At 44.5% G+C, this 21,660-nt stretch overlaps 1 protein-coding gene and 1 long non-coding RNA gene across 3 annotated transcripts; one reads left to right on the top strand and one right to left on the bottom strand.

The window, feature by feature from the left end:
* Window positions 1-355: 355 nt before the first annotated feature.
* Window positions 356-7,644, bottom strand: SRP9 (signal recognition particle 9). Its single transcript, XM_033054727.2, has 3 exons — window positions 7,518-7,644; window positions 3,885-3,953; window positions 356-2,634 (listed from the first exon to the last, which is right to left on the bottom strand). Exons 1-3 carry the CDS (start codon window positions 7,587-7,589, stop codon window positions 2,515-2,517), a joined length of 261 nt encoding a protein of 86 aa, XP_032910618.1. The 5' UTR covers window positions 7,590-7,644; the 3' UTR covers window positions 356-2,514.
* A 170-nt stretch (window positions 7,645-7,814) lies between these two features.
* Window positions 7,815-21,660, top strand: LOC116994808. 2 transcript variants are annotated; one of them, XR_004417578.1, is made up of 3 exons: window positions 7,820-7,894; window positions 14,560-14,627; window positions 18,585-21,660. It is a non-coding gene; the product is annotated as an uncharacterized LOC116994808 (long non-coding RNA). The 2 variants fall into 2 exon arrangements; XR_004417579.1 differs by lacking the exon at window positions 14,560-14,627 and having other exon boundaries at window positions 7,815-7,894.

The raw sequence follows: 21,660 nt of genomic DNA on the forward strand, positions 1-21,660 counted from the left end.
AACAATAAAAAGGCCCCTATCTTTACATTAAACTACTCTCACAAAACACAACAAATACTGAAGATAACTAACAGGCAGCAACAAAATTAGCTGCAGCAGGGAAAAGCATCCTATTTTTTTCAATCATTCCACTTATGCAAAGACCACCTGTCTGCCACTGCACAGGCTGCCCATGTGCTCCTGCCCTGTTTGCAGCCTGGAACTGGGATCAGCTCCTGGCTGGATCAGGAGTCTCTGGCAAGCTGGGCTGCCCAATGCAGAGATTCAGGTACTGTAAGCACCCCTTTGCTGCAGCAGCCACAACTGATTTTTTAATCACAAACCAGAGGACACATTCAAGTAGCTGGCAACATGATGGACCAACTCAGTGAATGTTTATTAGGGAAGTGATCAGTGTACATAAGCACACATATTCTCAGCAAGACAACAGGCATTAAAGAAACAGAGCTTGGAATTCAGAGCTTCTCTACTGCCTCATGAACACAGTATGGAAATGGCTGAAAATTCCAGGACAAAGTTATGAAGCACCTATGTTTTTCTAAAGAAGTTTCCATACCATTCAATTTTTTAAAGCAGCAGCTTTGTAATACTTTCTTTTGCATTCTGACTTCACAGAACCAATAGTTTTTTTCTGAGTATATGGAGAACAAGCTTAACAACACATAACCTTACAAAAGTATTATTTCCCCAGGGTTTTAGGGAAATAATTTCTGAATTTAGAAAAGCAGAAATGTATTCCCTTGCCTGTTTTGCTTGGAAACTGCTGCTCTAAAGTACAGTGCTGTAATTGCTCCTCCTCTAAAACCCACTGGAGCATAAAGCTGAAGCCTTTCAGCCACTCAGTACACCCAAGTCTCTGCAAGTATTAGGAAAATTATTTGGTGCACCAAAGAAATATTTCAGTATTACAGTATCTCATGAAAGTTTAACAATGAACTGAGACCAGCCTTCTCTCTGGCTTTATTTATATTTCAAAAGCCAATACAAAAATGTTACACACATACCAGTCACTGTTGCAGACCAGAATTTCGAGCAGTCACCAGGAATTTAGCACTGCAATATTTTCCAACAACGTGCAACATTCTATGTTCAGCTGAAAGGGTACTCTAATGCAATATTCAAGCCTGGTGGGTTTTTCCCAAGCTTTTAGTAGATGTGGAAAGTCCACTGCTTCCCAGTAGCTCCATTATTTTTATATAAGTGGCAGCAGGTAGCTACTTAAGTAGATTGTTTTCTTTATATAAAAATCCCACTACAAGTATGGTCCTGCTTTACTTTTGTGGTGTGGTTTAACCCAAAAATTCAGTTCTGAAAGGACCTAGTTATACCAATAGCCTAATTACATGAAAACGTTCATCTGTTTTCAGGTATGCAAGACCTAATGAAAGCAAGCATCAATTTTAGCTACTGGGTTTTCAAACAAAAGCTTTTTTACAGGGGACAATTAAAGCTTCCATCAGCCTAGCAGAGGTTACGGTGAGAAACACGCCTAAGCTACAGGAGCATTGGTCTCTTTCTGACAGTGGCATTTAAGTATTTATTAAGCTGTTTTCATCCATTTATTCATTTGGCTGACATCCACCTGCACATATAACATTTGAAAAGGCAGTTAACAAGCTGCTAGAATAAGGAATCGAGATAATGTTTGGTTGGATATTTTCTATTAACATAACAGGTAAGAGCTTCTAGAATTTTTCTTGCTGATATATTTCAACTCTGCCTGAAGCAAGGATGGGAAAAGGAATCCCTGCTAGGACAAAATTGTTCAAGTATGTAAAAAAGCCGCAGACTGTTTTTTAGTAACAGTATTGGCACAAGCAGAAAAAACCTCTCCCAGTTTCTCATAGATCTCTAGCGATATTCAAGTGAAGTTCTATTTCCATTTTTAAAATACAGGAGTTTAACCACGTAGCCAATGTAAGAGTTCTACAAACTGCATCAAGGATAATGTTGCACATCTTACGACTAAGGGCAATACCAAAAGCTAGAGTGCTGCCAGTGACAGTGGTAATACAAATTGGCAATTTCAACACTTCAGAAAACAGCTGTTATTCTAAACCCAACAGATTTATATAATGTATGTAAATATTTATTAGACCCAGTCACCATGCCACAGTATTAGGTTAATAAACCCTCTCATTTTGAGAACACACCAGCATAAGGTATGAACACAATGAAATCCATATGAAATTTTACAGTAACTTTCCAGAAGTATGCCTGTGGCCTATCAAATTCAGACTAACATATTGCAGATTTCAAATATTTACTTGTCTTCTTAGCATACCTAATGTGTAAGAATAGTTGCTTAATACCCAAAAATAAATATAAGCTTTCAATTGAAAGCACTTATTTTCCTAGATTTTCGAAGTGGAGTCTGAGGGGTGAAAATGCTTCAGACTTGTCATCAGTCCACTTCAGTACATAAAAGCATCTCCTGCCCCAGTTTTTCGTTCAAATCCAAGAGATTTGCTTCCAGTGAAATATGACCGGAGTGCTGATTTTATTCGCAGCACTTCAGTCTGTTTCCATGGCAGCACTGCGGGATTCCTTCGCCACCATGAGTCGCATGAGCTGACTGTGGAATTTCTCGATCTTCTTCACGTCCTGTGCCTGGTCTGTTCTGTACAGCAAACACTGCAAGACAAAGTTCCTGGTGTCAGATTTCACTTCAGCTGGTTTTATCTTGTTTGTAACTGCTGTGCATTTGTGCTTGGAGCACACAAAACAAGGAGAGCATTGAAATGTCCATGAGTTACCAGGAGGTAGCACCAGCACATCCACCCTGTTTCACAGCACAAACAGATCTGTGTTTACTTTTAAGCTTCTCCTTAATGCTCACACCTCCCATACCAAAATCAGGGAAACTCATAATTTATCCTAGTTTTTTCTAGCTCCAAAAAGCTGTTAAAATTGTTAAAGCTGTCCTCTTTTTTTCTGTGTTGTCTAAACACAGAACCAGATTTTAAACCTGAAGTTACCTTCCAACTCTTTATATTCTGAAAGCAAGTTTATTTTGCCTTTCATAGTCCTTAATGCTACACTGCCAGGGACAATAAAAATTCAGTTTTTCCCACCCCTAGCCCAACCAAAACCTATTTTTCTAAGGCAGCCCTAAATAGGGAACATAGCTTCTGATTAAAATAAAAAACACCCAAACAAACAAAAACAAAAACCCTCAAACACTAAAACAACCCAACCAAAACCTTTAAACCAGCCCCCATTTTCCCCCACCTGGTGTAACATCTTTTTGTGATTGAAAGCAGGCAAGACAGCCTATGCCTCAGAAGAGTTCACTTCAGTGAATCATCTGACTCCAAGCTATGGGAGTTTTCAACAGAATTACCCTTAAACTTCCTGTTATCAGTGACCCACACTCAACATCTCACCCATGCTAAGCCCTATTACCCTATCAACAAGTGCCTTTACTGGAGTTTCACATCCCTTTCAGGCACTTGAAATTCCAATGCCAGATTACTTTTCCTGGAAACAAGAAATTTGACTCTTCTCCAAGTCTGAAGACAAGAGTAGGGCAGAATACCGTGGCTCACCCTGGACTGCAGAAAAACAACTCCTTAGCTGCAACATCGCTGTCATTCAGTCTCACAATCACAAAGAAGGGACTTAACCTATGGCTGGCAGTTTCCACCACTCTGAGCAAATAAAAAGGACCACACTCACACTAGTAAATACCTGTTTGAAAATGCTCCTGAACTGATCAGTGTCAATCACAGACACAGCACTGAGGGAAGGCCAAATACACTATTTTAGAAAACTGTCAGACACTCTCAAGGCAGTGTCCAAGAGCTCCCAAGCTGACTGACTGCAAAACACATGTCTGTGAGTGGTACAAGAAGCTCTGAAGGAGGAATGTGCTCTGTACTTACAGCCACATCATCTGTTACTTTGATACAGAGGTTCCCATCACAATGTCGGTATTTGAGAACAACACGCACCTGAAATGACAAACATTTTAAGAATTAGCACTTACAGCTAACAATTCTCAGAATATAGTGAAGGGAATCTGCCCAAATTCAGACTACCCTTAATCACAATTATGTACTGCCCCATGTTTTCAGCAACTTTGTGGCAGTCCTCAGCTCTGGTGGTATGGGAGCTGTAATCCCATAGCCAAGGTAGTGTGGAAGTTGACCCACCACATTTCCCTGCTGTCCTGCTTTGAAAGACAGGTGTCTCTTAGGGAAGGCAGGGCCCTTCCTTGGAATGGAGAATGCAAACCTCCACCTTCTGATCAGTATAATATTGAAATTTAGGGGCTCTCAGGGAAAGATACAGGGGTAGGAATAACAGATATTTTCTAGTATGAACAGCAAGGCAGACACACAGCAGCAGCTGTGGCATTAGCCCCCAGCAGAACAGAACCCAGTCTCAGCCCTTCTGGCCGCGGGCGCTTTCCCTGGGTGCAGTTCCCGTCACAGCCAGCAGGGGCGCTGGTGGCTCCTGGCCGGGCAGGGCGGGTGCGGTGATTCCCCCGCGCCTGCAGGGGGCGCTGTGCCGCGGGCGGGAGAGGATGGGGAGAGGCTTTGCCTCACCAGCCCTGGGGCAGCGTCGGGCCCAGTGCTGGGATGGGGAGAGGCTTTGCCTCACCAGCCCTGGGGCAGCGTCGGGCTGGTGCTGGGATGGGGAGAGGCTTTGCCTCACCAGCCCTGGGGCAGTGTCGGGCCGGTGCTGGGATGGGGAGAGGCTTTGCCTCACCAGCCCTGGGGCAGCGTCGGGCCGGTGCTCCAGCAGCTGCTTGGAAACAGCAAGCTGAAATGACAGGGTGTCCTGGCAGGGCAGGGGTGCAGGGTCCAACAGCAGCAGCAGAGGCAGCTCCTGGTGTTGGGATAGCCGTGTTAGCAGTGACCTTCCTCCATCAAAGCCAAGAGGGAGAGAGAGAGAGCAACTGCCCCAATCTCCTTTACCTACATCTAAACTCAAGGTGTCTCTGTCCCTCCCAGAGAAACTCCCAACAACCAGAGGGGTTCTCCCTCCCCTGTCTCAAGGACCTAGCCATCAGCTAGTTTCATCAGCCTAGCTTCTGAGCTTGTCAATGGGAAAAATTCCACAGGCACAGAGGGAAAAAAAAAAAAAAACCAAAACCAACCCCCAACACCTGCCTAGCGCTGTAGACTGGTTTTCTAGCAGCACCAGCAAGGTTAACACTGGGCATGTTCAAAACCCCTGCAAATACAGCAACAACAGCTGCAGAGACCTTGGACACAGGCAGGATAACCCATGAGAGTCATGCTGAGACGACACCCCCTTGCTGTATATCACACCCCAGAGAAACCAACTGGAAGGCTTAAAACACTTCCAAAAAGAGTAGCTCTACATGAAGAATTGAAAGGGATCAGTTGAGTGGTGTAGGCTCAACATAATTTGTTCTTCTACAGCCCCTGAACTGTTATCACAATTACACCTGCCCTGAGCTCTAGCCTATCCATCCCTCTGGACCCTCAAATCACCAAAGTTCTCAAAGCCACACTGATAAAAGTCCACATCCTCTGTGACTGAGCACTGAATGGTTCCTCCTGAGCACAGAACCAGCCACAGAGGCTCTGTTTGCAGCCTCAGCTAACATCAGAGCTACAAACAAAGCAAGGTGGCCTTTGAGAACATTCTGAACTCACAGTGCAAACAGTTTTTATTGTACAGTGATTTGTGATCATGGTCAACAACCTCCTTCGCTACAAACACATCTGAAATTCCCCTTGCAGAGTGGATCTCACCACAGATTGACCCTTTTTGTTTAACAAACCGCCACATTCTGAGCACAGCAGCAGTGTAACAGCACATGTCCCTGCTGAGCAGCCCCAAAAGCACAGGAGAGGCTGCCACAGGCAGCAGGTACACACTCCATGTGTCATTAACCTGCTCTTCAAAAAGGCAAGACCACTCAGGACCTGGCTGGAGAACACACACCCATCTCCCACAGTTGTTGCTCTTCCCTCAGCTTCCCAGAAAGCCCAGTTACAAATGAAGCTAAATCTCTGCCAAATTAACAGGGAGGTACTTGTGTTACCACAACGGGGTCCATATAAACCCCTCTATAAGTAGACAAGTTCACTGCCGTGGATGGGAAGAGATTGCCTTTGGAGGCACCTTAAGGAAAGGGGAAGAGCAATGCCCTGCTGCAGTGATAACCCTTCTTTTTCATTTAATTGAACCCTAGGAAGGTAAAACTGGGCAATTTTATTATCAGCAGCAATCGCATATGGTGTCTCTGTGCTAAGTAAAAGGCAGATGCTAATCTGCTTTAAGTAATCAGATACTAATTTAATCTTCTGAAGGTTTCACCAGTTCCCCTATTTTTGGTGAAGAACACTAGGCCATTTTTACTGAAGTTTTCTCAGGTGTGAAATCCTCGTCACATTTTTGTGCTGCTTTTTAGGTGAACTATAATGCTTTTTCTGAACACTGAGGTTAATTTCAATATTTCCATAAACCATATTCCTAAAAAAGTAACTGGAAATAAGAAACAGTCATAAACCAAGAAGCTAAGTCCTTGAGGAATTATTCTTTAGGATGCAAACACCTTCCAGTCTGAAACATCACTGCAGGCAGCAATGCAACGTAAGAGCTAATGAAAGGACAAATTCAAATGAGACAGGTCTTAAATGCTATAAACTCATAAAATAAATGAATTCTTGACATTTCAGCAGAACTCTCAACCTCGGTTTCTCAAACACAGGTACACTGTGCATGAGCTCAATGTCTCTGAAGTTCTGTTCATGAGGTTCACCCCAGCTGCCAGTAACACCTCCTGAAACACGGTTCCCTAGGGTTGTTGTTGGGGTTATAAATGATAGCTTCCTCTCGTTTCACACAAAAGGATGGTCAGCTGCAACACCAAGGAGTAATCCCCTTCCTTGCAGGTTCTTTTCCCTCCAATCGACACCGGTGAGGCCACACTTCTAATGCTGTGTCCAGCTCTGGGCCCCTGACTTCAAGAAGGACACGGAGGTGCTGGAGGGACTCCAGAGAAGGGCAGTGGAGCTGGGGGAGCTCAGCCTGGAGGAGAGCAGGCTCTGGAGTGACTTTATCCCTGTCTGCAGCTGCCTGACAGCAGGGTGTGATTGGGGGGTTCGGCTCTTCTCCCATGCCACCTCCACACAGGCTTAAGATGTGCTAAGGGAGTTCTACGTTGGACATTAAAGAAATTTCTTCATAGGAGGGGTGATTAGACCTTGGAAAGGGCCGCCCAGAGAGGTGCTGGTGTCACCATCCCTGCAAGTGCTCAAAAATTTAACTAGACGTGGCACTCAGCGCTACCTATGGTCTACGTAGCATGGCTGTGTTCGGTCATAGGTTGGACTCGATGATCTCGGAAGTCTTTTCCAACCTAATCGATTCTGCAATTCTGTGATTCTCGCCTCCCCCGTGCAGTCACCAGCGAACCCCCCCAGCCCGACACCGCCCGCCGCCCCCGCCGAGCAGCGCGCAGCTGGAGCCGCCTCCAGAGCTCCGCTCCCGCGCCCAGGCCGCGCACCGTCCCCTCCCGGCCAGGGCTGTCGCACCTTCATGGGGTCGGCGAGGTAGAGCTTCTCGGCGGCGCGGGTGAACTCCTCCCAGGCCTGGAAGTGCGGCATGGCCGGGCCCGCTCGGCTCCCCGCGGCCGCGGCAAGATGGCGCCGGAGGCGTGCGGGCGGGCGCTCGGCTGAGACGGCGCCTGCCATTGGCCCGCGGGACAGCACCGCCCAATCGTGGCGCGCGTAACTGGGGACTCCCGCCACAGCGACCCCTGGAGGCGCGGCGGGATGGCGGCGGGCGCTCCAGGAGAGGCACCGGCTGGCGGCCCGGGCTGGGAGCCTGTGGGTGGCGGGTTCGAGCCCCGCTGCCGGCGGAACGCCGCCCCTTCGCCTGGGGCTGGCCCCTGAGGGCTCGGCCAGGCCAGGTACGGGCTGTCTCCGCCATGACCTCACGGTCTGAGGCCACGGGGGATGTAGGGACGCGGGTGGGCTAGCGGGAGCCTGGCGGGAGGTGAGGGCCGTGCAGCTGAGGTGTTCTGTTTGCTCGGCCGGCCCTCCCAGCTGAAGCAATTCCCAGGCCTTCCCAGGTTGGAAGGGCCTGCGTTAAGCAGGAGGTTGGCTTCGTGTGGAGAAAAAAGGGCGTGTGGGAGCCCCTCGCTGCCTTCCCTGCTCTGCCTTGCTGAGGGGGGCTGGGGCATTGCTGAGCTAGAGCTGCTCTTTGGGGAGGAGGCTGAACGGCATAGAATAAAATTATGAAATATGTTGGGGACTAACTCTGCTTTTCAGTCCTGTGTGTGTAAAGCCTTTACATAAAGCTGTGTTCTCTCTCTGCCGCAGGAGTGGTTTAGGTGCTTGCCAGTTCCCAGTCATTATCCCTGCAGTTGAGCTAATGCAACAAAGCGAGATTACAAAACAACCCCATTGTGGTATTTTTTCCACCCCCAACCTAGATGATTTCCACCATCCTTTTTAGGATGCAGCTCCTAAAACTGTTCTATAGGCACAATTTTGGAGGTGACAAGCTGCAGCAGCCAGGGCGAAGGAGAGGGAGGGATTTCCTAAGTGGCCTTGCCTCTGAGGGAAATGGGATGTGTCACAATGACAATTCCATACAGCGTGACACACAGCTCTGCAGAGCGTGCTCCTGGTTCCCAATCCTAAGGATTTTGTCATCCCTGCCACTGCCACCACCACTTGTGGCCCCACGTTGTGCTGCCACAGCTGTTTGTGACTGCACTGGGGATGGAACCAATGCTGGGATTAAAAGTGGCACTGTTTTTAGTAACACTCTTTTTTTAAACCGAGATTCATTTGGTTTTCTAGTTTACAGTGTGACCTTATGTACTGTTATGCTGACACTTATGCTGACACAGCTGTTGGAAATGTACCTTTTTTGGTGGCGAGACAGAATATGGGAATTCCTACTGGTTTTGCTGGATTGCTACCAAAAATGAGGGGCTGTATATGAAACCACCCCTGCCCCCAGTTCTCCTGAAAGCAGGGCCAGTTGCTGAACTCTCCACAATTAAATAGAGAAGCTATTTCTCTTCTTGGAGAAAGCCCCAGGGAATGTCTGATACCTGTAGTTAGTGCACTGCTGCGCTCTGTTGTTCTCCTTTTGCCTGGAGAGCAGAACATTTTCTTGACATGTCTGGAAAGTAAGTCAGACCACTGCAGCTATTCAGCTGTAAGTTGTATTTGATGTATGTCCAAAACTGTATTTTTCAAGTGAGTTCCAGTGAGTGCAGTAATAGTAGAAATCCTTCAATGGGCTTTTTGTTTAGTGAAATAAAATGAACAGTTGTTTATCACTGTGTGGAGTGTTTGGTATGCAGCCAATAATAATTTAGTAGTTAGTAAGAATTCTGCTAAAACATACATACTTATCTTGCTTTCTTTTCTTGAGTTTCTGCTTTCTGCCATGCAAGAAATCATTCCAACGGTCTTAACGGCCCATTCCATTACTTGCAAGCAAAATCTGGAATGCTGTAAAACCTCATTTACCCTTTCCTCAGTCCATCTTTGTATATCCTTGCTGTATTCCCTAGACCACCTTAGATAATGCCTTTTTCTGCTTGGATTTAAGGCTGTAAAAAGCTATGAAGCAATAATGTAAGTGCTTGTGTGATGAAGACGTTTCATGTGGTTTTTCCTCAGGCCTTTTCCCCTCATCCAACCTGCATGTACACGATTAATGATCTCTCTTTGATCAAGCTCCTACATGCATTGCCACTGCAAGTTCTGCTTCGTAGAGTTGCGTTCAGGCATCTGGATTGCACGTGGTGATTTCTTCAGGTGTTTTATCCAATGTTTTCTTTTGCATTAATGACAAACTGAAAAAAAAATAGTAGAGAAAACTCAGCATTAGATCTGAAAATATCATCCATAGAGATCTTACGACTCCTGCAAAGTTTGTGGAAGTTGCAGCTGCTTAGCATCACTCAGGGTCAGACATTTGGTTTCCTGTTCTTCACATTAATGCTTTTACTCTATCTAAAGCAGGTGCCATATTATTTTTTTTTCCCCCAAAACTATTTTTCTCCTCTGGATAAGGAATTCAGATAAGAGTATGAAATTCATTAAAATAGTTATCGGTCACCATGACATACTCCTGGTGGGTAAAACAAACTGGCCTTCCCAGCTAAAAGAAGCTTTGTAAAGAAAGAACACTGTGTTTTATCATGCTAAATTGTGGATTAGATGGGAAACAATGGGAAAAAACTGATCTCAGTTATGCTGCTCTAAATCCATAGTCATTCCATTTATTTCATTGGATTTTTTTTTTCTGTTTGTATCTGTAACAGTATAATTAAGAGCAGACTTTGGTGCCGGGATGATAATCCTGTTCTTGGACCGGGAGCAACATAAAGTCAGCACAGTAATTCAGGTCTGAGAGAGTGCTAATGAGGAGTTAGTTACGAGGCAATTATTACTGCCAGGAATGTTTATGCTTAGAGGAGATATAGTTGCTTCTTTCAAAATAGCTTCAACCCAGCCCTTAGCAAAGTTAAGGAGAATCCCAGGCATTGTGATTATACATTCCATTCTTGTGTGTGTGTATGGTCTAAACCAGCCTGGGATTTGTACTGATGCAGACTTTAATCACATGGGGCTATTTTTTCCTTTTAACGGGCATCTACGTGCATAGGGATGCAGATAAATCTTGAATACGCTGAGATCCGAGGTCTTGACATCTCACTGGCTTCTGAGTCTCCGTGCCCATGAGAACCGAGCCTGCAGTGAGGAGCAGTTTGTGCTCCTGGATGGGTTACAACACGCCAGACTGAGCCACAGGTTTCACTCCACAGCTCCTGAAGGAGCACAAAGCACGCGGCTCCTTTCTAGGGATTTTACGTTTTACACAGCTTGGCTGAAGGTTTTGCCAGGTTGAGCCATACACGGTTAATTACATCAATGCCAGTTTTCTATTCTTTTGGACAAAGTGATTCAGGCTCACATTGTCCTAACAGGATAATTAAATATTGGTGACACTTGGCAGTTAAGGCTGTATGTGGGATTCTAGGGCCGTGTCCTGGTGCCTGTCACAGCCGAGTCACAGCTTCAGGGCAGGGTGAAACCCCGGTGCCTGTTGCTATCCTCGTTCCTTTTCCCCAGTGCCCCGGCTCCTGTGAAAGGAGCACACTCCAAACACGTCCCTGATCAGGGCACACCCATGATCTACGCTTGCCAGACATTTGAGGGATGACCTTGCCCGAGGCAGCATTGTTTCCTAGTTTGCTTTAGCCATCAGAAAAGACAATGTCATTTAATGTGGTCTAATCTTGCTTTGTTAGGAAGTGTATGTATGTGGATGGCAATAGCCATTACTCTGGGAAGAGTCATCCCTGCCCATGGCCGGGTTCTAGCCTTGACAGTAACTGCCCTTTCATTTTTGGATGCTGTTCTGACAGTGTTCTTGTTAAGCTGCTCAGTTTTGATAGCTGCAAAGATTCATCCCTTCCTGTTAAGTGGCCACTTGAGTTCCTCCAGCATAACAAGGTAGTCAAATGAATGTGCTGTCTTGCAGGAGACATATGTTAGAGAGCAGCCTCTCTGCTGTCACCACGCTGGCTGTTGAGATTTGAGAATGAAATAGCAGTCCCTGTGATGGCCTTTAGGGAAAAGAGGAGCACATCTGGTAGCCAGCTCATGAGCCAGCATTTGAAGCGCTCTGGAAGCAGACAGACACTCTGAGCATTAACTGCTCATAGATTTTGTATCACCATTACGTGAAGTTTCTGAGCCTGCTTAAGATAGGCTTAGATCATCTGCTGGCACACGCTGCAAGCACATTGATTTCTTACATTAATCTTTAAGCAGCAAAGCTTTTTATTTGATAGGCATGACTTAAGGCTGCTTTACCTGTGCTGTTCGTGCTGCCATGGCTGACGTAACCGAGGAGTACAAAGCACCAGAAGAGGCAAGAGAGATTGGATGCTTGCAGTGATACCTTCCCAAGTCCTCTGGAGCTGTGTAACTGCAGCTGGGGTGGAAGGGCTTTCCGAATTTTTCGCTTCACTTCTAATACTGAACTGCACGTCTGAGCCCGGATCAGATGGAAATTGCCTCCTCCTCGGTTCAGCCTGCAGAAAGGGAGACAGCAGCTGTAATGCTAAGACCTGAATTTTCCTGGCAGGTGAACCCTGCTGACTTCTCAAGTGAGAGTAACAGGCTTCCCCTTCCCCCTGTGCTGTTGTGAGAGCAGCAACCTGCAGCTGGTGGGAAATAGTAGCTTTCTCTGTTTGCAAAGAAAATTCGTGCTTGTCTCTGAATCTGCTCAGCCTCATTTGAGTGGACTCTTGATTTAGCTGTTGCAGTACAAGAGCTGGTAGTCCCTGCTACTCGTTCATTGCTTTTTCCCTGGAATTAATGCCCTCTCAGGATGTGTTTGCAGAAATGTGTGTGTAAGTAGCCCTCAACCCACTTCAATCAAACTGGGCTAGCAAAAACCTCCTACTTGATCCATTTAAGTCTGGCCCAGGTTGACTGAAGTAGCTGAGGGGGTGTCCACAGGAGCCTACTCTGCAGGCAGATCTCAAGAGGTGGCAATTTCCACAAGAAGTAGGACGGGCTGAGCAGAGGGAGTGGATCTGATTTAGCACTTCTCCCATCCCCTGGGCTGCAGGCAGAGGAGGACTCCGCTGGGCAGCCTGGCTGGCACAGCTTGGGAAGCTGCCATGGAGCAGCTCTTTCCCTATATACCTCTTCCCAGAGTTACAGCAGGAGGAGAACTTTGTGCCGAGCAGCTGTGGCCAAGAATGCACAGCAGAATAATGACCCTGTAAACTCCTCAAGCTCCCCTGTTCAAGTCTTTGTCCTTGGTCGAGCCCTGGTGAGGGGAGAGGTTCAAATTATGATCGAATTAGCATCAAAATGGATGCTTGACATTTGTGTTGCCAGTTCCTGGAACAACTGCAAGCACTCACATTCCTTGGATGTCTGCAGTATGGCAGTTTCCTCTAAGAGGTGTCTGATCCGGAGCTTGTGTAGTACTGGGCTCACATAAGATACACATAAAGATACACAGGAGCTGGGATCAGTGCTGGGAAGGGCTTCCTTACTTCCAACACAGTGCTGCTGTTAAGACACTTGTCATGGAGATCGCAAGGATTTACCTGACCCTTTAGTTGGCTTGGGGCTGCAGAGGAATTTTAACCTCAAATCTCTAAGGTTAGCGTTTTCATGAGATTTGGATTAGATTAAAAATATGCAAGGAGATCTAGGTGGTGTTTAGGAGTGGGGGCAGGGAGAATAGCTGCATAAATTCCACGCCATGGCTGTAACTTTATGTTGAAGGGGTAGCTCCTAACAAGATTTACAGTGTGCCCTAAGCATTGCATTCATGCTGAGCTGTTTTTCTCTCTCCATTAGCAACTTTCACTGATGTCATTTTTCTTAATGAGTAGTAAGTAAGTCAAAGGTTGAAGTGATCTTCCTCCTTCAGGAATTACTGACAAAGTTCCCTTTTCTTTTAGATGAGGCAGAAGTTTATAGGTCGCACAGATACCAGAGTTATGGTATCCCTTATGCCAGGGATGTGAATGAGGAGGAAATACTCACTGCTCTCACTGTTTTAGGGCCTGGAGAAAGATGACAAGCCTTCGGGCAATTCCCAGCCTTGCTACTGAGCCTCTTGCTTTGCCTCCCTGCCTCTTACCCCCTCCTGGCTGGGAGGGACAGAACTGGGAATGGTAGCTGCATGCTTTCTGATGAATCTCTGGCCAGATCTCTCGGTATATGAGATTCAGCCAATCTGTGTCCCCTTTACGCTGCACAAAGAGATGAGGCAGGGCAGTGCAGTTGCTCATACATATTTCAAATATTTTCTTTCTTTTCCTTAGGGTTGTTTTCACTTTTAGTTTAATACAGGGTAAAAAAGTGGCTGCCTTAAAGCTAGCTCCTCTTCTGTATAGTTTATTCTTGCTGATTTAAAAACAAGAATCATGGGAAAGATTTGCCAGTGTAGCATTTGCTATGCAGCATTTACATGCAGCTGCTTTGAACTAAATTCCCAGCAGAAGTGGAAGGATTTTGAGGCTTCCAGATCTTAGCAGACTACTAGTTTTTTGCAGACAGAAATCTGTATCATATGTACTCTTCTCCAGAGATCCCTCCCAGTGAGCTAGGACTGTACTGTCCTTCTCCTACCCCACTGAGACATACTACCAGCTTTAGGAGAGGATCCTTCTGGACCTAGAAGTTAATTAGTTTTGCTTGCATATGGCTGCTACTGAAGTGGCTGATTACTTTTTGGAGGGAAGGAAAACTCTGGTCTCTAGAGTTGAAAACAGAAAAGGCCTGCAAATTTGTATCTATTTTGGTGTTTTTTTCTCTTCTGGGGGGCAACACTCTTCTCCATCTGTGGGGAAAATTTTTCAGCTGTTCTATGTCAGTTCTGGAATTGTAGGTTGAATGATAAATCTAATCTTACATAACAAGAATATGATCAGGAGTATTTTGAAGGCCATTTGCAAATCAAATGCTGGTAATTTCAGGTAAGATAGTCTTGCCCTACTTTCCTTCAGCCTGGCCAGTTTCACAGGAGCTGAGAATCCGTTGACTGATAGTTTGTTTTTTTTTTTTTTTTTAGGCAATGAAACCATGATCTAATCCAGGGCCAGAGTGGTAAACAAGTGGTTTGCTGTTTGGACATGTAAGGTAACTAACTCAGTTAAGGGAATGCAGGTTGCCTTAAGGTGAGGATGTCTCCTGTGCCCACTCAGGAACCTCCTCACTCCTTGTGGCAATGACAGCTTCAGCGAGCGGATGCTTTTCTCCTTAGGAGCAGGATCAGTTTGATGTCCCATAAATCTTATTAGGTATTCTGTTCATTCTTCAGAGAAGTATCATGAGGGTTAATTATTTCTCTGCTCTGACTCAGACAGTGATTTTGTGCCAGAGGATTCTGGCAGTAAGTATAATCCTAGTGATACCCTCAGTGAGGGAACCATTGTTAGCGATGTTGATGAGGAAGTGCAAATGGAAGCTGAACCAGAGCCTGATATAGAAACTGAGGGACCTAAGGCAAACAAAGGAGAGAGAGTTTGGAAACCTGGCTCTTTTCAGCCTTCCACAGCAGATCTGACAAAAAATAACTCTTTGTCTTCTTCCCCCTTGCACCTCCCCATCTAAACCCAGGCTGCAGAATGGCTCTCCTGGGGCTGAGCTGTGCTAGAGGGAAGGAGGAGCTGTGCTGCTTAAGTCCTGCTGCCGACTGGCATTTCCTAGGGAAGATGTGCAGCAAGGAGCAGCTTTCAAACAGTGTCTCCTCTGTAAAACTGGGTTGCCAGATGGGGGCTGAGGGCCTCGCTCTGCCCAGGCTCCAGCAAGGCATTGCTCCAGAGCCAGTTGGCACCGTGAATTATAAATACATTGGCCATGTTACTCTATTTAGGACCAGTGCTCTGGAGTTAGCTGAATGCATGAATAAAACATATTTCTAGCACTGCTTTTCTCTCAGTATTTTATAAACTTGTTATAAAGACTGGGGATATTTACCTGCTTGTAACTGTGCTGAGGAAGGCAGAAGGGCTCCCTGCACCAGCACACAGACCTAAGAACAACTCAACCCTTTAAGATTTTCTCTTGTTCCAAAGAGATTATTTTCCTCTCCTGGTCTCGTGTGGTTTCCAAGGCCCAGTTTAAACACACAATGACATAGGAGAGATAGCTATTTTCCATACATGGCCTTGTATGGCAGTTCAGCAGGAAGCATTCATTGCTTTAAGACAGTACTGAAAGGGGTTCTGTGCTGCTCTCCAAAAGAGAAGCAGGCAGGATTATCTTGGGTCACATCTTTGTTTTAGTAAAACGGCGGAACCCGACATCTGAGTTGTTTCAGTCTGTGACCTTACCCTGTGCTTCCTGAGGATCTCACAACTGAGTCACTGATTCTTCAGTCCCCCTGGCAATCTGCATTTTTTCCTGAGCTTTTCCTGGTATCTTGGGTCCTTGGGAGATCACACCCTTGCCTTGGTTTGCTTAGCTAGCTACCCCAATAAATTCATTGCTTTAGTCTGGATCCCTCTGCTGAACAGGCTTAAAGGTGTTCATGGTCCTCTCTAATGTTTCTTGATGCTATTTAACCTGTGCAGTGTTCTTTCAACCTGCATCCTTCCTGGATGCCTCCAGAAGCAGTGCAGCAGGCTCCAACATTTCCTGACACTGTGGCCCCTTATAGCAGCCAGCAGCTTACACATTTGTCATTCAGCTCACAATCTGCCTCACTGTTTCTGGCACCTTACAGTTGCTCTCTCATTCCCTAAAATGCTACAACCTTCTTCAGGCTCAGCAGCTGCTCCAAGAAGGTCCCTAAAGCTGGGGAGCTTTTTTCTGAAAGCATTTTCCAGATTCTCCCTTATGCTCTCTAGCAGTGAATTTTTTTTTTTTTCTATTTCGTGATATGATTTGTTTTTCCTTGGCATATTTCTAATTGTTCTTCATTTAACTTTATTGGTCCCTGATGTCCAGCATTATGTGTTATTTACCACAAAATAGGGACATTGTTATTTCAAACATCCTTGTAGCTCTACCCAGCAGCTGAAGCTCTTCTGGATGTGATTGCATTCAGTGACATTCCCTCATGTCAGCTGCCTGGTTTTTGTGTCCCCAGCAATTCTCAACCTTTTCTGGTTTTCCTCATCATCCTGAGGCTTGCATCTCACACCACTGTGAGGCCTTCTCAGGCAACTCTGCCATGGTGATGTGTCCTCTGGTTTTCTGTATCACCCTGGGATGTTTCTTGACATACATATCTTATTCAGCTTCCCTCATGTCCCACAGCACTACATAGGATTTTCCTACATGCTCAGCAACTTTCATGGTACTCTGATGTCCCCTGGCTGTTATCTGTCTCTCTTTGATCTTTCCCAGCTGAATCTCAGCACTCTCTTAATATCCCTCAATATATCCTCTATGATCTTCACAGGCACCTCTGGCTTGCTAATGGTTATTTCTATGTTGTTTTTTAAGTTTGCCTCAAAACAGTTTCACTCATCTACAAATGTTTGCAGTCATGCAGCCAAAAAAGGACTTTCTGGTAAAGTAATAGTTCAAGCACTCGTTTTGTTTCTGAAACAACATTTTCTTTAGGAAAATATGTAGCTGTCCTAATGAATTTTGGGAACAGGAGACTGTCACTGCATTTGCAGAAATGCATAGAAGCAGTCTGAGGGTCTTTTACTAAAGGACTAAAATAAGGTGAGGATTAACCATGGTGACCTTGCCCTGTGTGTAAAGACCCTGCAGTGAATAAGATGGGCAGCACTCCTGAAAATTTGATCCATAGCTTCCATAAAGAGAAGCAGTGCCTTTGCTTCTCTTTAATAAAACCCATATCACTGTTCAATGCAAATTCACCTGGTTATATTAGCAATATACTTGACATATTTGGGTTCTGTGGAAGATTAAACTGTTGCTATTCTTACATTAGACATCTTTACTCATAATGACTAATAAGAAAATCTTGAGTTGGACATAAGGAAGCAATTTTTACTTGCCTGCTTGCAGGTCCCAAAACCTGCTTGATGTTTAAAGTTTTCAAACAGAAAAAAGAAACAGATGCTGAAGGTTATGAAGCTATAGAATTTGCTTTATTCTTCTATCACCTCTTGAAAATAAACAAGCATGAAATAATACAGATTACATTGCTCATTAGCTATTTATGTTGCACCACCGTCAATCTCTAGTATAATGTAAGCCAACAGTATCCCTTCTACATGGATACCATTATAGAGTGAATATTTCTCATTCATAAGAATTCCAGTGCTCAATATGTTTGTATACTTCACTCTTTCCTTGTCCCCAGTGCTTTGATTGCAGTAAGAATCCTAAAATACTTTTGTTCCTGTTGTCTTGTGCAAATATCTCCTGCACCCAGTCCTGGTTCCCACTTAGAGAAATGACAGAAAAACCCATGTGATATAAATCATACACTAGTGCTTTACAGTTTTATTTAGTTCCTTAGTCAACCATGCTTTCAGTTATCCCCAGCACTAGATGCCATGTTTAACAGTGCAGGGGCTACATGCTTATGTGCTTACTTTATTTCCTTCACTGCCCAAGTTCTAAAGCAGTCAACAGCACTTTAAATATGGATTTATGACTGCTCATGTACCCCTGAACTGCAGGGGAGGGAGGATAAAAATGTTACTGAGTACAGTGGGGTTGATTTCTTTTTTCATGAAAGGGCTGTTTAGCAGAGGGGGAGGAAGGTGAACCTGGTGCCAGCTATTTTTGCACTGGCCAAGTCCTGTCATCCAAACTGCACAGGGGCTGTGCCAACTTGACTCTGCAGCAGCATTAAGTTCAACTTCCAGATCTACACTTCTACAGACCTCTGCTTCTTCCCTTCCCCTCTATTCACTTCTGGGACAAGTGCAGAAACCATCTCAGCTGGCTGGACATTGTCATGTGAAGGCTGGAGAACTTAATTCAGCAAGTTTGGTCATGGCCTCACTGGGTATAAACGGTATTTTGTAACATGAAAGCTGAGCTGGACCTGCCAGCTTTTGAAACTTGCAGATTTGGGGGGGAAAGAAAACAAAAATATATTGAATATAGTCTATATTACTTTTGCATCTGATGGATGTTTCTTTTATTGTTTTTCCTTGGTAGGAATTTCCATGCTGTGAAGGATTTGCTTGTGGATGCAGAGCAGGCATGAAGGGTCCACTGGAGGAATTTTGGTCCAATCTCCATTCCAAGTGGGGCCATGTAGATGAAGCTGCTCTCTGATGATCCTTCCCTGAGAGATGGCCCATGGTGAAAGTAAAACCTTCAAGTTTTGATTAGGAAAGCATTTCTCAAGTTTCTTGTGAGCACAGACTGACCTCTTCTGAATAGTTTGTCTTCCCAAGATTTCTCTGAGTGCAGCAGTTCTGCCCAGACTAGGGAACAGCTTAAAATTCTGCTGATAGCAACAACTCAGATTCCTCCAAGGTGAGGGAGTGAGCATTGATCAGAGTTTACTTGTTTGATGTGTGAAGATCCTTTTCTTTGCCTTGGAAGAACTGCACTGCAGTGAGCAGTTACATGAGCTTGCATAAGTACTTGCAGCCAGTTCTCATGTCCATATCCTGCAGGAAATGAGCAATGTCTAGTAAGCAGATCAATTACTATTCTTTATCCTGTTTTTCACCATATAACTCTTTTTCTTTCTGAAATTTGCCTAACTTTATGGTTCATGCTTCTTAGTTAAGAAGGAAAATACTTTTTTCTCTCTTACATGCTTTAGACTCTGGTGATTCCATTTGAATCCTCTTCATTGGAAAGGATGCCCTGGACTGTCTTTGGCCTAGCACTGGATAAATATAAGAAAGACAGAACTGCTGGATTGAACAGAGGCATTGCAAAATTAAGTTTTCTACTGCTTTTACTTTGTAATTTGCCTCCTGGTTGATGTAGCAGCATTACCTCTAGCAGTACTTGCTCTCTCTTTAGCCTCTGTATTGATATTTCTCCCAATAAGTGAGGAATCTATTTTTGTGAGCATCTTGTGACAACCGGCTCAAGTGACATAAGCCACTGAGCAGCTATTGAACAAATCCAGGCTAGATTCAGAATAGGAAATTAGAGGGTGAAGTCTCCACATCCAAATAGCAACAACAGATTCATCTGGACCAAATTTTTGTCCTTCAGCTTCTGCTTGGTGTGACAACTGCCCACTTAAAATAGCATTGAAATGGAAAAGAAAGGAAGCTGTGTCAGTACTTTCAGTCCCGCTGCGGAAGGTGTTGGTTCACCCCTAATGCATAATGCATAGCCTCTCCAAAATACACATCCCATCAGTTCCCAGGATCTGCAATGTTATAAAGCAGCTTGGGAAAGAAAAGGAAGAATAACTTCTCCAAATGCAGCCAGGGAGAGAAGTCTGAGAGAGCCCTGGATATAATTACCTGAGCTGGAGTCCAGCCAGGAGAATGCTGAGCTAAGGAACAGTAAAGTCCTGACTCTGCACAAGGGATCCAGACAAATTTAAAAGAAACTGCAATAACAGAAGTGGGATTTGAGCATCTGGGAAGACGTTTGAGAGAGTGAATGAATACAAACTAAGACCTCTAGGGAGTCTGATAGGAAACAAAAGGAGCAAAATGAAATACGTGTATCATGGTAATATATGTGGCACTGACTGTCTTACACTCAGGGCTACCTGATAAAACTCTTTCTTCTGCATGATCTAAGAAATCAAACTTCTCTGAGTTCATTTACCTCTTTATACAAGCCAGACTACATGAACATGGATGGAAATGAGACTCTGTTGTGCTCTTAAATAATGATGAATAATAACTGAGTCAGACCTGACAAATATGTTAAATTTTTAACCAAGTTAATTAGCCACCATTAATGGGAAGTTTGTGCAGGAAGAAGGATTTCTCTCTGTTGGGCTGCTCCCCAGCTAAGAAGACCTGGTCTCTGGCCAGAAGTATTTTACCTTTAGTCACCAATTTCTTAAAGGCTAGTTATTCTAACACTTGACCACTGTTTCTGGACAGGACTGGTATCATACAAACATTTCAATTTTCCTTCCCTTTTTCCTCTTTTACAGACTTTCCTCTTCTACAAAGTCTTCACATCTCCACAATCAGCAAACCAATATACCTGACAGAAGGGTGAAAAGGGTCTGCCATTAACTGCCTTTCATTTTAAGATCCTGTTCTTGGGGTGATGGTTTTTGTATTTGTTGGGAGCTTGAAGCATACCCAGGCAGCTACCATTGCTCAGACCATGCCCAAAGCTTTTTGGGCCTTCCATACTGTTCTCATTCACTCCAAATGGTTTATCAAATTTGTTAAAGAGATGTGGTTAAAAAGGAGTGCCAATGCAAAACTGGAGAGCTGATGCATGCGAGCAGGGAAGGTGGTCCAGAGGGCAGTGGTAAAAAAAAAAAAAAAAAAAAGAATAAAAATTAAAAAGGAAGGGCTGGAGGGAAGGTGGGACATGAGGGAATCCAAGTGGGGTAGTGTCTGGAATCTGAAACTGTGCATTCTTCCCACTGGCAGATTTTTTCTTACTTTCTTTAAGCTGTTCCTTTTTTCACATTTCTTGTTCCCCCTGGCTCATTTATTTTATGCCAAGAGGCTTATTTGTCTTTCCTGGCTTATTTGTAGTGCATCTGGATTTAGGCACCCTGATAAATCAGTTCCTCTGAAGACTGTGATCTAAAAATGAACGTTGAGTTGGATTTTGAGCTAATTTAAACTGATACACATCTGATGAAGTGAAGTTTAGCCATGTAAAATTCCACTGCTTTAGCACATGCATAAACAATGAACATTATTCTCCTTCAGTGTGTCAGAAAAAGATACTGTCTGCTCCTTCCAAAAATATTATTTTACATTTGATACACGTACCTATAAATGTCTGTATTTTGCAGTTTTGAAAATCTAAACATGGAAATGTATTATGTTCAGACATTCCACATGCTTCAAGAGATTGTCTTCTACCAAGCACATTATTTTTGAGAAGAGCTAAAACCTTTCATTGGTTTTATCTGCCTGAATGTATTGGCTTAAATGTGTGTTTTATTTGCTGTATAATATCATGTGTGCTTACTGTGCTTCAGCAGACAAGCATAAGCTGGGGTCAGAGTGCAAGCTCAGACAACAGTCTGCAATTTTCAGTACCCTGCAGGATTTGCGATTGCATTAGTAATTTTTAGGTTTGTTTTATTATTAAACACAGAATGAGAGCA

Source organism: Catharus ustulatus, chromosome 3 (genome assembly GCF_009819885.2).
Source record: "Catharus ustulatus isolate bCatUst1 chromosome 3, bCatUst1.pri.v2, whole genome shotgun sequence".
Lineage (NCBI taxonomy): Eukaryota > Metazoa > Chordata > Aves > Passeriformes > Turdidae > Catharus > Catharus ustulatus.

What these genes read in the sequence shown, in the direction of transcription:
- SRP9 (XM_033054727.2), bottom strand. Translation starts at nt 7,589, where the DNA reads ATGCCGCACTTCCAGGCCTGGGAGGAGTTCACCCGCGCCGCCGAGAAG. An exon ending in ACCTCGCCGACCCCATGAAG is followed by an intron (nt 3,954 to 7,517) that starts GTGCGACAGCCC and finishes TTGTCATTTCAG; the next exon opens with GTGCGTGTTGTTCTCAAATA. An exon ending in AAGTAACAGATGATGTGGCT is followed by an intron (nt 2,635 to 3,884) that starts GTAAGTACAGAG and finishes TTTGTCTTGCAG; the next exon opens with TGTTTGCTGTACAGAACAGA.